This window comes from Corvus brachyrhynchos, unplaced genomic scaffold, assembly GCF_000691975.1.
Source record: "Corvus brachyrhynchos isolate BGI_N302 unplaced genomic scaffold, ASM69197v1 scaffold239, whole genome shotgun sequence".
In the NCBI taxonomy this organism is placed as follows: domain Eukaryota; kingdom Metazoa; phylum Chordata; class Aves; order Passeriformes; family Corvidae; genus Corvus; species Corvus brachyrhynchos.
Window position 1 is genome coordinate 4,433,822 of NW_008246057.1, and position 13,325 is coordinate 4,447,146.

General features: G+C 37.5%; 1 protein-coding gene across 2 annotated transcripts in view; it reads left to right on the forward strand.

Moving 5' to 3' along the window:
- CPNE8 (copine 8) overlaps positions 1 to 13,325 on the forward strand; it is a 67,569-nt gene that overhangs the window by 15,953 nt on the left and 38,291 nt on the right. For both annotated transcript variants that reach the window (XM_017746015.1, XM_017746016.1), the window contains exons 5-8: positions 1,686 to 1,725; positions 2,494 to 2,570; positions 9,811 to 9,874; positions 12,531 to 12,634. In XM_017746015.1, the coding sequence (XP_017601504.1) occupies positions 1,686 to 1,725; positions 2,494 to 2,570; positions 9,811 to 9,874; positions 12,531 to 12,634 (285 nt within the window). The remainder of the gene's footprint in view (positions 1 to 1,685; positions 1,726 to 2,493; positions 2,571 to 9,810; positions 9,875 to 12,530; positions 12,635 to 13,325) is intronic.

Consider the following 13,325-nt stretch of genomic DNA (forward strand, 5'->3'; position numbering starts at 1 on the left):
GGGAAAGAAAGGGGAGTCTGTAAAGACCTTCTGGATAAGTGCTATCTGGAAAGGACTTGGGTCTGGAAGGGAAAACACAGCCTCCTGTTTAATTCTTATGTAGTCAGGGAAATGGACTCCTGTTTGTCTGTTTATGACAAAATAAATACCATAAATTCTCTGTGTAAATACCATACATTCTCTGTGCTTATCAGAAAGACCCCGACTGCTTTCTGCTGCTCTTCTGGGTCACCTGGACACAAGTCTATTCTGAGTTCAAAGCTGAACAGCTGTTGCTGTCTTTGCCTGCAAGTGACCATATAGTCATATTGTGTGAATTTACCATAGAGCCCTATAACAATGATCGATGAGAAATTAAATATCTTAGAACTCTGAGTTAGGAATGTAAATCTCATATGGCTGCTCATGGATTAAACCCAATTCTGAAGCTTTAGAAAGTTTCCTATATTAAATTCTGTGACAAAATTGTGTACTACTGTTGGCCAAAGTGTTATTTTTCAAAGGAATTCCTTATATGATTCATATCTTTTGCAGGAAAAGAAAAATAAAGTGGCAAGTATATGTCTGATATTTGGTGCTCCATAAATGAGCATGACCTCCTTCCTAAAATGTACAGCTACCAATGTCACAGGCCCCTTTCTGTTCACAGCTGGTACTTTGTTAGTGATTTTGCCAGTGAAGTAGTTCTTTGTTTTACTTCTGTAACTATCCTTCAGGTCAAATTATCAGTTGTGTTTTTCTGTTCAATTTCACCAAACAGTTTGCTTTTAATTGGAGGTTTTAACTAGTATTAATGATATTTACAGGAATTTTTTTTCTTTATAAATATGTTTCTAAAGTTTTGAATGTGCTGTACCATATCCAGCAATGTTATAATATTCCTGTCATCCTGACTTGTGGTCTGGTCCATGATGCATCCCAGCAACCAGTTGTGGCAGCACAACCAAAGGGATAGCACTCCATGCAGTGGGAACAGGAACATGCAGGGGAACAAGGGATGGGCAATAACAGATAAAAACATTTTCAGTTTATTGGTATTGAATTGGAATGGATTATTGATAAAAATATTACTTGGATTATCTGGTAAAGATGGAAGACTATTAAAGTATAGAGATTAATAATCCCGTATGAATTTCTTACATTATTTTTTTCAATCTCTCTTAAATTCAGAGAGTAATATTTTTAACTCTTGATTGTGGAAGGGAAACTATGACATTTTCTAACTGATGCAAGACTAAGATTATGATAAACTCAAAAGAACAAGTCAATCTCTTGCTAAAAGCAGTTTAGTTTATTGTCAGTTATTTCTATTTGCTTATTCAAATGACTGAAAAATTGCATAAGAAAATAATTTACAAGTTAGTTTGTTTTCTAGGGTTAATTTTTAATTTTCAGTCTGCTATTTGGCATCTTTCATTGTTCAAACAGGAATATCAGAAGAATTTCTCTTTAAAGCATCCACTTTGTTGGAAATGATTTAATTTCAAATAGCTAGTGAACCATAGTCCTCTAATATGTGATGACTCAGTTTGTCTTCCTTACTGGGGAACTTGCATTCACAAATCTATTTGTGTAAATTTCGCACATGGAAATAAGTGAAAGAATTCTTAATTTTTGTTTCTTTACATAATTGTCCTCAGATATGTCATCTGGTAACTCTGATATAATTTTTTTTTTCCCCGAAGCTATGATGTTGACTCGAAGAGTCCTAACCTGTCAAAACATGTAAGTTCTTCCTCACTATTAAACTTCCTTGTGCTAAAATGCTTACGTTTCTTAAGTATGTTTATTTTCTTTGGACAGTAATATCAGATACATAGAGACAAATATGGTGATTGTGCTATGAGTAAAAACACATACAATGCTAATGAGTATAATTTTAATGCGATATTTCTCTTGCAAAGAGTATATTTAAACACACATGTATACCTTTTCAGATATGTGATATGCTGCATTTTGTTGATACTTTTTTGGGTCCTAAAAATTGAAGCATGTTTTGATTGTGTCACAGTGTTAAAAGAAACCTTTTATGCTCATGTTGTCTTGAAGTGGGAGGGATGAAATAGTAACTTTAATATTTAGAGATGCAAGAGTAGAATTCAGAGGCTCCTCAGTGACTATTTTTTATAAATAAATGCAGGCAGGCTTTGGTAAGAGAACCTTTGAGAACCTGGAGCAAAGGAAACAAGGATAGTAGAAGGAGTACTGTGTGTGCTTTGCAGTGAAAAGATAAGACATTTTAGCCATTGATCTCCAGTTACTTCCTCCCTGTAGAGATTGTGTAGTGCCTTAGAATTACATCTGTAAATGTAACCCACTGTTATGTCAACTAGGTAGTAGTGAGTCTGTTTATGATTCATTGTTGCATAGTTATTACTAAGATGTGGTGTTCAGCAGAATTTGTTCTTCTGTAGGGAACAGCTCAGATAAATAGGAAACCAAATTTCATTGCATGAAATATGAATTCTGAGTTTTTATGTTGTTGCTTTTCAGGATTTTTTGGGACAGATGTTTTGTACACTGGGAGAAATAGTGGGATCACAGGGGAGCAGACTGGAAAAACCAATTGTGTAAGTATTCTGGAATGTTGGATGAATGCATACTACTGCATGAGGCAAGAGTTGTGGTGCTTTTTTGCTTTGAGATATGTTGATATACAGAATTCACAGATACAGCTTTTAAGAGAGCATAAATAATTACATGCAATAGAAGTCTTTCTTTATATAGGCTATGATAATTTAGGTTCCATTTTGGACAATTATCAAAGGAATTGACTAATCCAAAATTTTTTTCAACCCCGTTACATTAGAAGTAGCTTGAGTGTACTCATCCAAAAAAAGGTTTTGTTTTAGTTTGCAAATTAGCATATCATAAAACTTTTATTGCCTTTTGTTCAAGCATTCGAGTTCCTGCAAAAAAACCTGCATGAAGAAACAGTGAGGAATCAGCTGACCAAATTATCAAATTTCTAATACAATCATACAAAATTATTAACATCAGCAAATATTGTGGTTATTAGACAATAGTATTTTATGATTCTCCCCTTAATCCTATTCTGGATATTAAACTTTTATAACATGTCCAGGAAATAGCCTTGAGGACCAGTACAGTAAGTGGCATAATAGAAAAGTTGTGTTAGGTTATGTGATTAAAAAGGTTGTCTGCAAACGAGCGAGAAGAATGTCCCAGTGGTAGGTGGGGGAGCCCAAATACCTTGTCCTGCCTGCTTTCAGACCCATCCCGGGAGAGTCATCAGCTCACGGAGTCCCATCTCCACACCCTCAAAGGATCACAGAGGTACAAGGCAGGCATGGGAACTCCAGTAACATAATTAGGGAAACAGTCCCTGCCTAGCTCCAGGGCTGGCTCAGGAGAACCAGAGCCCCAGCACCGTGGGATGGCAACATGCAGTCACTGCTTGTTCCGGGCATGGTTTTAGTTCTTGAGGCTGAGCAGGTTGGCTGCACAGTTTGACTTCTACTCGAGCACAGAAATACTGTCTTGTCAGTTGGGACAGGAGGTTGGCCCTATTTTGTTCACTTCTACTAAAACAAAAGTTCACTGACTTTTCACTATCTAGGCCTAGCTCATACTAGGTGCTTCAGTGAATTGTGCTGTCACACATGGGCTGGTTTGACTGGTTCTCAGTTAATTCTACTGGAAGCCTGTGGTCGCTTGGTCAGAGAAAGTGCTGACTTTGAAGACACCTATATTTAGTAAGATGAATCTTACCTGACTTTTTGAAGGTCTTCAGATTTGCTTTTGTCCTCATTTAGTAAACTATTCAGTGCAGTACCCATTTTTTTCCTGAGAAAATTCCTGACATTTATTTTGAACGTACAGATAAAAAATTGTCCATTCAGCAGTTGTTAAATGAAGTCTGAAGTGAGTAACAGATGAAGTTTAAAGTTTGAAATTATCTATTAGAAAAGAAAAAATATCAGTGAAAATTCTATGCAAGAAAGGTCTTATTTCACAGTTGTGGTGGCCTGTGTAATACATTTTCTCTTTGGTAAACAAGCATTTCTCAGGTCTGACTTCTGATACTCTCTTGTATGGTAGTTACTAGGTGGACCCAACATATGGGTAGATGCATGTTAATGAGAGAGTGTTTGACTTTTTATCAGTTCTTCTTACTGTCCCTGTTTTATTTTCTCAGTGGTGCTTTTGACAGTGCTGTGGCTTGACAACTATGCCTGATTGATTGTTCATTCTGGACTCTCTGAAGTCTGGATATCTGGGTGTCTAGGAGACATTTCTGTTGTTCATGAAACAATTGCATTGCATTTCAGGATTGTTTGCTTGTAGGTGTGTGTTTAATGTCTCTTAATATTCAAACAACGAAAATTCAGTTGACAACATTACATGTCTTCCCTTCTTAGGGATATTTACCACTTTGAATTTACTGCTGATGTTCTCTTTATGATGTCAAGTCTGTGTTCTTATATCATGAATGCTCTTTATGATTTATGAGTCAAGAGAGCTTTATCTTTTCACCATATTTCTGAAGTTCATTAACATTTTCCCTTTTTGGTTCTCTGCCAATGGATGTACAAAGAAGAGAATGCTTGGTGCTGTTTTAGCCCAAGCAGCTACCATACAGAAGTAGCACTTTTTGTGCTTAAGTAGTTTGAGAAGCTTGAATTCCATTCTCCGGCATTCAAGTAAGTTGTGACATTCTTTCAAAATGAAAATTAGAAAGACTTGAAGCTTATTCTTCGGATCTATCTACTCTAGGCATTTACAAAAGTCTTAAATAATTCAGTACTCCATGGCTGCCATGAGCTGTCCAATTCCAAGTCAGACTGTGTGTCATCAGGGAAACTCCTTAGGAAGTCTACAGTGAAAGGGTAGTCTTGTCCTTCATCAGAATTAAAGTAAAACATCTCAAGCCTAGAGAGTTACCATTGCAGTGGTTAGGCAGGCAGGCTGAAACACACCTTGCACTCATCTTCATGGCAAGTACAGAAGTGAAGGTACACAATGCGCATTTTTCTTTGCCTACATGGCATGCATGCCTTGCAGTTTCATTAGCATTATAAGCACCAGCGGATTACACCTCTGAGGCATGAACCTGACAGTATTTCTTCTTGGCAGCAGTGGTATTGTCCCCTGAACCTCTCTCTCTGTTTCTGATACTATTAAGGACTTGGAGTTTTATGCAGTGTGTCACAGGAGAGTCTTGCTCCCGGTGTTATTATCCCTGTGACTCTGAACATTTTTTGATCAAGAACATACTTTAGTGTTGCACTTTATTTTACAGACTGGCCAGCTACAGAGGTGAATATTTCTTTTTGAATAATTTCTACTGGAAAATACTTCTAGTAATTCAAAGAAGGTGAAATTGATAATCTAACATTTTAACAGTAATGTTTGTTCTTTTTGCCTATTTGGTTACTAGATTCATTAAATACCTTCTCACGACAAGCTCCATGTGTAAGATTTACTCTGACTGGCCTCGCATGCTCCAGCTGTATTGGCATGAAAGGATAATGTGCAGATACATCTACTTCCAGAAATTACATGGTTTTGTTTTTCTCTCAAGAGAGTGTCACCTGCTCAGACATTATCCAGAATTAGATCTTTGCACATTCCGTCTTCCTAGAGAGAAGATGCTAGCCACATTTATAACTCTGAGCAATGTTTTTTTCCAGGATCTTCTAAGTGCATTCCTGTAGGGATTCCCTTGAGTGAGGAGGTAGCGCCATTGCAAAGCTTAATGAGCATTCGCTGCTTGTTATTCACATCTGAGAGCCGTTGCCTGCTAATGAGGCTGTACTGGAGCCAGCTGGCCTATTAGGTGAAGTTCTTTCTCCTGTCCTCTTGCTGTGAACATAATTGATAGAAAAACACCTGAACTGACTTTCTATGTATATTTCTCCTATCCTTTTATCTGTGGGTGTGATCATCAGAGGGCTAGGCTCTGCAAATTCAGGGATAAGACTAAATTTTTGATTGACCTGAAAAATGTTCCATTTGCTGCCTCATTGCAGTTCTAGCTTGCAGAATTGGAGGCTCTTTTTAACCTCTCAGGTTTGAATTTCCACATAAATTGTCATCTTTTTCACAGACTCTGTAAAGGTCCGTCCTGGTTAAAGCCCAAGTACTCTTCAGAGTGTCCTTTCAAACTTCTCTTGGTGCTGCAGATGTGGTGTCTCAATTGTGGAATTATTTGTTCTGAGACAGTAATTACTTCTCAAGACTCTTGTCTAGACATGCAGGTATTGTTGAAAACCTTTCATGTGATAATGGTTGTCTGTTCTGTTCCTCTAACAATGAAATTACTTGCTCCTTCAAATACTGTCCAGAAAGAGGTGATCACTGCAGAGAACCTACAGGTTCTGGACTCTCAAACCAGTAGGACCCCCTGAAATGTAGACTTTCACATTTCCCTTTATTCAGTTTGCACTCTACTCTATTCACGCTTAGACGGGCACATTTTCTATATCTGAGTTTCAGATAACTAGCACTGAATAGTGGAGTTGACTGCAATTATGCAATACAGATTACAGATAAAATATATATATATATTTATATCTAATACTCATTATTACCTCACAAACCCTGATATGTAACTCTTTCCAGAGAAACCCTGTGAAACTGGTAGCCTGAACATAAATTTTCTATTGTCATTTCAGTGTGATAGAACCAATTCCAGGGTAGCTCAATACCAGCTATCCCTTAGAGCTAAGGAAGATGGGCAATGGGTACTGCATTCTGGATTTAAACAGGTGGAACTCTTATGTGCCTGTCTTCAACACAGTATTAGTCATATTTCTCTGGCAATTGGAAAGACTGGTCTGTAATGATGAATCTCTAAGTAATTGTTTTTTTTCATACAAGGATAAGAACAGCTTGAAATTATTTTAGTGTTTTCTTACAGGGCATTATTGTTAGTTAAAGTTCATTCCATTGCCCTGATCTGTGACCACTGAGGTTTTTGTCAGGGTGCTGACTTTACATTTAAGGATTTTTTTTCTTAATGAATGGTTTGTAAGGGAATTCGTAAGAGAACAAACTCTTTAGTGTCTACAAATGGTCCAATACTATTTTCAGGCATGTAGACTTAAATATACCAAGTTTGTAATTAATAGCATCAAAAACTGTATAAGTCATTTGGTAGAGTTTTTAATTCCTGAATAATGAGAACTTTTTGTTCTGTAGAGATATTCTGTGCTAATCTTGATGAAGTATTTCACCTCTTCACCAACCATCATGTTAAGATTGTCCTTCTTTTACAAGGCCCATGGTATCGAGAACTTTGGTGGTAGGTTAAGCCAAAGCCTACTCCAGGTGTTTTCAGATATGACTATACTTGTGTGTACTTTTCACACCTACTCAAAAATTTAGAATTTTTTTTTCTGGCATATCCACCCAAATATCTTCGGGGGATTGCCTTTCCAGTTTTCAGAGTGATAATTCCAGACACCTCTGTGTTATAGGGTTGGGCATCCGTCATCCTTTATGTTCATTGGATGAAATGAAGCATGTCTTTGCATAAACATCTTCATATGCAATTCTCAGTTGGAGATGGACACTTGACTGCCATGTGTTACAACTGCAGGCAAAGGGGCACAGGGTTCTCCATCAGGTGGCAACTGTTTGGTGATCACTGTCAGAAGTGGGGTTTGCCTATCAACAGTTTATTTCTGTTCCCTAGCTCTTCAGGAGGTGATCAGAGTTACATTTTTCACCATCAAGCATCTGACACAGTAATCTTCTGGAAGTGGGATAAATCTATTTGACTTTTCACACCAAAGATGATGTTTGGTATTTTTTCTTCAAAGTGCTGTCACTGCTCATCCAAGGTCTCTTATTTGGCCCTAATGGCACAGTCGACTGGGCTGAAATACTTCAGTTGGAAGAATTTTAGTTCATGTGGTGGTAATGTGATACTGGTGCTTTCTATTTGAGTTGGCATAATCTATGGAACTGTGGTGGAGAGAACTTCTGATTTTTTAGTTACACTTCTGAGATTTCAATTTCTTCTTTTCTTGTCAAAGCCAGGATTGTGGTCATCTGTTCCTGAAAACATTTTGCCATATAAGGTCAATATCACCCTGATAAATAAGTAGTTTATTTCTTTTTCTGTTTTTTCAAAATTTCAGAATTTTTTAAAGTCTCAAGAAGTACTGTTCAAAAGAAAAAGTGGAGCTTTTTCTTCTTTAGAAAATCTGAGATCTCAATTTCAATATCCTGTTGATACAGAAGCTAAAATGGGTAATTTTCAGTGTTGAGCTGTTGAAGGGTCACATATTTAAAACCATATGATTTGATAGAACTGTGAATTGTCCTGTGTAACATTTGGAACGATCAGATTATTGTTTCCTGTTATTTGAAGAAAATTACCCTGTTTTGTCTAAAAGTATTGTATGTTATGAATCATGTGTTAAGTGGAAGAAGACCATAAGCTTAGTATGTATTTAAATTTTCATTTAAAATTTCCCGACAAAAACTTGAATAGTTTCCTTTTCTGCTCATTTTTTTGTGAAACTCAGACTTGCCATGTAGTCCTGAGGAGATCCTGGAGAGCAGTCATGTACCTCTCTGATTACTGGCAAATGACTGCAGGGGTATAGGGGGAGCATTCCCAGGTCTATTCCTCATAGACTGAGCATCAACATTTGAACAAGAGTTTCAGTGAGCCTGCATAAATTTGTATCAATATTTGCTCCTATATTCATAATTTCTAAACTTTTTCTGTTATTTTCCCTCCAGTTCTTTTTTATACCACAATCTTGCTAAATTTATTTCAAGTTGTAGAGCATTGTAGAATTCAAAAGGATGAAAGAAACTAATAAACAAAGAACAACAGTAAATATTTACATGAATGTTTTGTCATAACAGAAGTTTGGGAGTGCCCTCTAGTTCTCTTAGAAAAACCTAAAAAATACAATAAATTTGAAAATACTCTTACCATAATGTGATCTTGGAAAGTAATTTTATTCAAATAATAAATTATTTTCAAGAAAAATTTAAAGAAATAAAAAACTAGAAATAAAATGATCATAAGGAAGAGCATTAGTTTTGAAGAAAAGCTGTAAGTAACTGCCAAGGTGTGTGCTAATGGACACACAAGTAGGCACTAGGATATTACAGAACTTCTCATTGATAGTATAGCATTATGCAAAAAGTTGCATCAGTATTGTACTTCCCTCTGCCTTCTGTGTTAAGTGTGTCCCCCTTCAAAAGGCTGCTGGCACTGAATACTATCAGATTATGTGTGGGTTTTCTGTTCCTCTGCTGCTTTTTATGCTGAGGAACTGTTTTGGGCTTTCTGGTGTTGCAGCATATGTTTTTAATTGCTGTCTGGGTGAATTATAATTTATTTTGCAACTCCTGTATCAGATATGGTGGTGAGATTATTATATGTCTTCATAGATATTTCAGAATAAATGTAAAATAACACTGGTGTATACTTTTAACTATATTTTAGTTATGTGTTTAAGTAAAATTTGCAAAAGGATGTTTTTCACAAATCAGTTGTAGAGTCATCTCTAAAGGAAACATCAATGGGAGAGTGGACAGTAGAATTCTGGTGTTATTTCAACCTATTTAAACTTATAATGCTGTTTCCTTTAAAATCAAAACTGGGCTGTTTCTTGCTAGTTTGAATAAATATGCAACTCATTTACCAATTCACTTAGGATAAACCAACTTTTTTACACAGCACAAGTGGCAGAAAAGGGAAACTGTATTGCCTACTATCAGCTTTGTGACTTGAAAACTTACCTTGGGCTCTCTGTGTCAGTTGTAACTTTCATACATGATATTAAGGAACTAAGGTGATGTGGTTGTGTTTTCTCACAGAGGAATTCCTGGGAAGAAATGTGGAACTGTCATAGTAACAGCAGAGGAACTAGGGTGTTGCCGAGTAAGTGTGCTCATTGCTTTTCAAAGATAAAATGAAAATTTTTTTGTGATTTACACTGCACTAGATTGTTAACGGTATCATTTATAAATTTACATTTTGTGATTTGTGTAAGAAGCTAGAATACTTCTTTCCTATAAATTGCTCTTAGTTTTAGAGAGAAGAAGCAGAAAGAAGCAGAGGCCAATGCTCAATCTCTCTTGCATTCTCTCTGATGTTCCTTCATGTGCTCACTCTCTCACAGTCTCTTGCAATATCTCACCAGCTGTCACATACTTGATCTTCTGGATTTTTGTTCTTTATCCAGACTTTAGCGGCTCATATTCAGAATGGCAAAGAATTTTGGAATCACTGAATTGCTGAGGTTGGAAAAGACGTTGGAAGATTGTCTAGTCCAATCCTCCTGTCCTTCTTAGAGCAAGTTACTCAGGGCTCTGTGCAGTTGGGTTTTGAGTCCAAGCAATCTCCACAGTCTCTCTGTTTCAGCATTTCAGCACACTCCGCGTAAAAAGGTTTTCCTTATATTTAGGTGGAATTTCTCGCATTTCAAGTATGTACCTATTGCCAATTTTTCTTCCACTGGATACCACTATTCAGAGGCTGTTTATTCCCCAGCATCAGGTACTTAGACAAATTGATAAGCCTTCTGTTTTCCAGGCTAAATAATTTCAGCTCTCTCAGCCTCTCCTCAGATGAGAGATGGTCCAATCCCTTAATCATTTTAGTGATGCTTTTGGTGGAATTGCTTCAGCATGTTTGTGTCTTCTTTGTACTGGGGAGCCTAGAACAGTGCTCTGGGAATGAACAGTACTCCAGGAGTGGCCTCACCAGAGCTGAGTCATTTCCTTCAACTTTCTGTCAGCACTCTTCCTAATGGAGCCCAGGAGGCTGTTGGCCTTTGCTGCCAAGGGCACATTGATCAACTTGGTGCCCACCAAGCCCCCTCAGTCATTTTCTGCAGAACTGCTTTCCAGGTGTTTGGCCTGCAGCCTGTACTGGTACACAGGGCTATTCCCCTCCAAGTGCAGTACCTGGCATTTCCCTCTTGAACCCCATGAGGTTCATGATGGGTAGTTTTTCCAGCCTGTACAGATTCCTCTGAACAGCAGCACAACCATCTGTTGTATAAATGGCTAGTTCTAGTTTTGTATTGTTTGCAAACTTGCAGAGGGTCTGCTCTGTCCCATCATCCAGATTGTTAATGAAGATGTTCAACGTTCTTGGCCCATTTTTGATACCTTGGGTTCACTGCTAGTGACTGGTCTCCAGGTGGGCTTTGTGTCACTCAATGACCCTTTGAAGCCCAGCAGTTCAGCCAGTTTTCAGTCTCCTTGACTGTCCAGTTATCTAGTCTATAATTCATTAGTTTGTGAACAAGGATTTATAGGAGACAGTGTATAAGGCCATTCTAAGGTGGAGTATAAACAACATCCACCCAGTCAGCCACTCATTTTGTGAGGAAAGGCTTCCAGTTGATGAGGTGTGAATTTCCCCTTTGTAAATCCATGCTGATGTCTCTTAGCCACCTTCTTCTTTTTCATGTATTTGCAAACGTTTTCCAGGATTATTTGCTCTATCATCATCTCAGTGATTGAGGTAAAACTGGCTTGGATCCTCTTGCCCTTTCTCAGAGACAGGAGAATTTCTCCTGAACGTCCTAACTTTACAAAGATAGCTGAAAGTGGCCCCACAGTAACAGTAGCCCACTCCATCAGCACTCTCAGGTGCATCCTGCCAAGTCCCATGGACTTCTGTATGTCTGATGTGTTCAAATGTTCCCTTTCCTGGTCCTCCTCTACCAAGGGAAGTTATCCTTATTCCAGGCTTTCTCAGGTTCCCAAGAGTATTGAAGGCAAATCTTATCAGTAAAGACATAGAAAGCATAGAAAGCTATGAGAAACATGGACCTTGCAATGTCCTTTGTCACTGGTCCTTTGTCACCCTGCCCCACTCAGCGGTGAGCCCACATTTTCTGTCATCATCCTCTCACTGCTGTTGCGTCTGTAGACCTGTTTATGGGGCACAGTCTGGCAGCAGGCCCTGTCCCAGTTAGCTGCAGGTTTATCTTTGCATTTATAATCCTTTTTTCATTCTTGACTTTGCCCAAAGAGGTGACTTGTGTGACTTTCAGTTTGCCTGATCACAGCGAAGAAACTTGTCACCTTATTTGTTGTCAGATTGAATGTCTTTGGTACCTTTCAGGCTCATTTACTTGAGGGTTCCAGACTCTTTAAGAGTTGGCTGCTCAGCTGTTTGCTTGATGGGCAGTAGGAGCAGACAACAACAGGTCTAAGTCACTGAAGGAATGAGGCTGAGTTGTGTCTCACTGGAGTTTTTAAAATTAATTCTAATATACTTTCTTGCCTGTGTATCTCCTTCTTTCAGAATGCAGTTTTGGATGTCAGGAAATCCTTGAAAAATCCTGAGGCATTTTACCGTAGAAAAATTCTCTTCCTCTGGTGTCCCCTACAAAGGAATTCTTCGTTCCAGCCATTCAGACTGCACTATTAAGACATTGCACAAATGTGAATATGTAGAGGGCATTTAGAAGACAGATACCCCCATTTATTTTGTTTTCTATTTGCATAGTTTCGTCAGGTTTTTTTTTTGTGTAGTAAACTGCATGCTGTCTGTAATTTTTCTTTATTACCCATTTCAGGATTCAGTTTTAATGCAATTTTGTGCAAACAAGCTAGACAAGAAGGACTTCTTTGGGAAATCTGATCCTTTCCTTGTATTTCATCGAAGCAATGAAGATGGCAGGTAGGAGCTTGTTAAGTATTTTTGCTGCTAATCACTAGGCAACTTAATTATTTACAGATGGTAATATAGTTTTCATTTTTTCTTTACATTTTTCAGATTAAGCTGTATTAGTTAATGTTTGTTGGATTTCAGTTTGTCATGTTATGCAGTATGGGAATAAAACTATGGCAACAAATTGATCAAATACTGCAGTTCAGGGTTTTAAGAGGTAAATGTCTTATAAATACAGAGCACTATGAAAATTAATTGTAATAAAATAGCTAAATAGTGTTACTTTTGCTAAGGTATAGTATGCATTTAAAGAGAAGTCTCAAAGTGTAGCTGCAAAATATGCTACTGCTTAGAAATTGTGTTAGATAAAAACATTTTATACTGAAAATTTAAATTTGGAAGTATCTTATATCTTTTTGACAGAGTTCTAAGAAATTGAATTCAAAAATACCCTGAATAGAATTTATATTTTTTACAAATGGCTATTTGCTACATAATTTGCTGAAGTAGACTAATCTCTTCTGTTGCACTGCTAAGACTTGACATGCACTGGTCAACACAACACTGCCTTTGTGGGGCTCTACTGGCAGTTAAGATTTCCTGGAAACTGCAAGTCCTCACGTCTAACATTATCAAACCAACGGCTAGACATGTATCCTGCTACTTTTTTCTGTAGCTCAAATGGAACAGTTGTTAACAT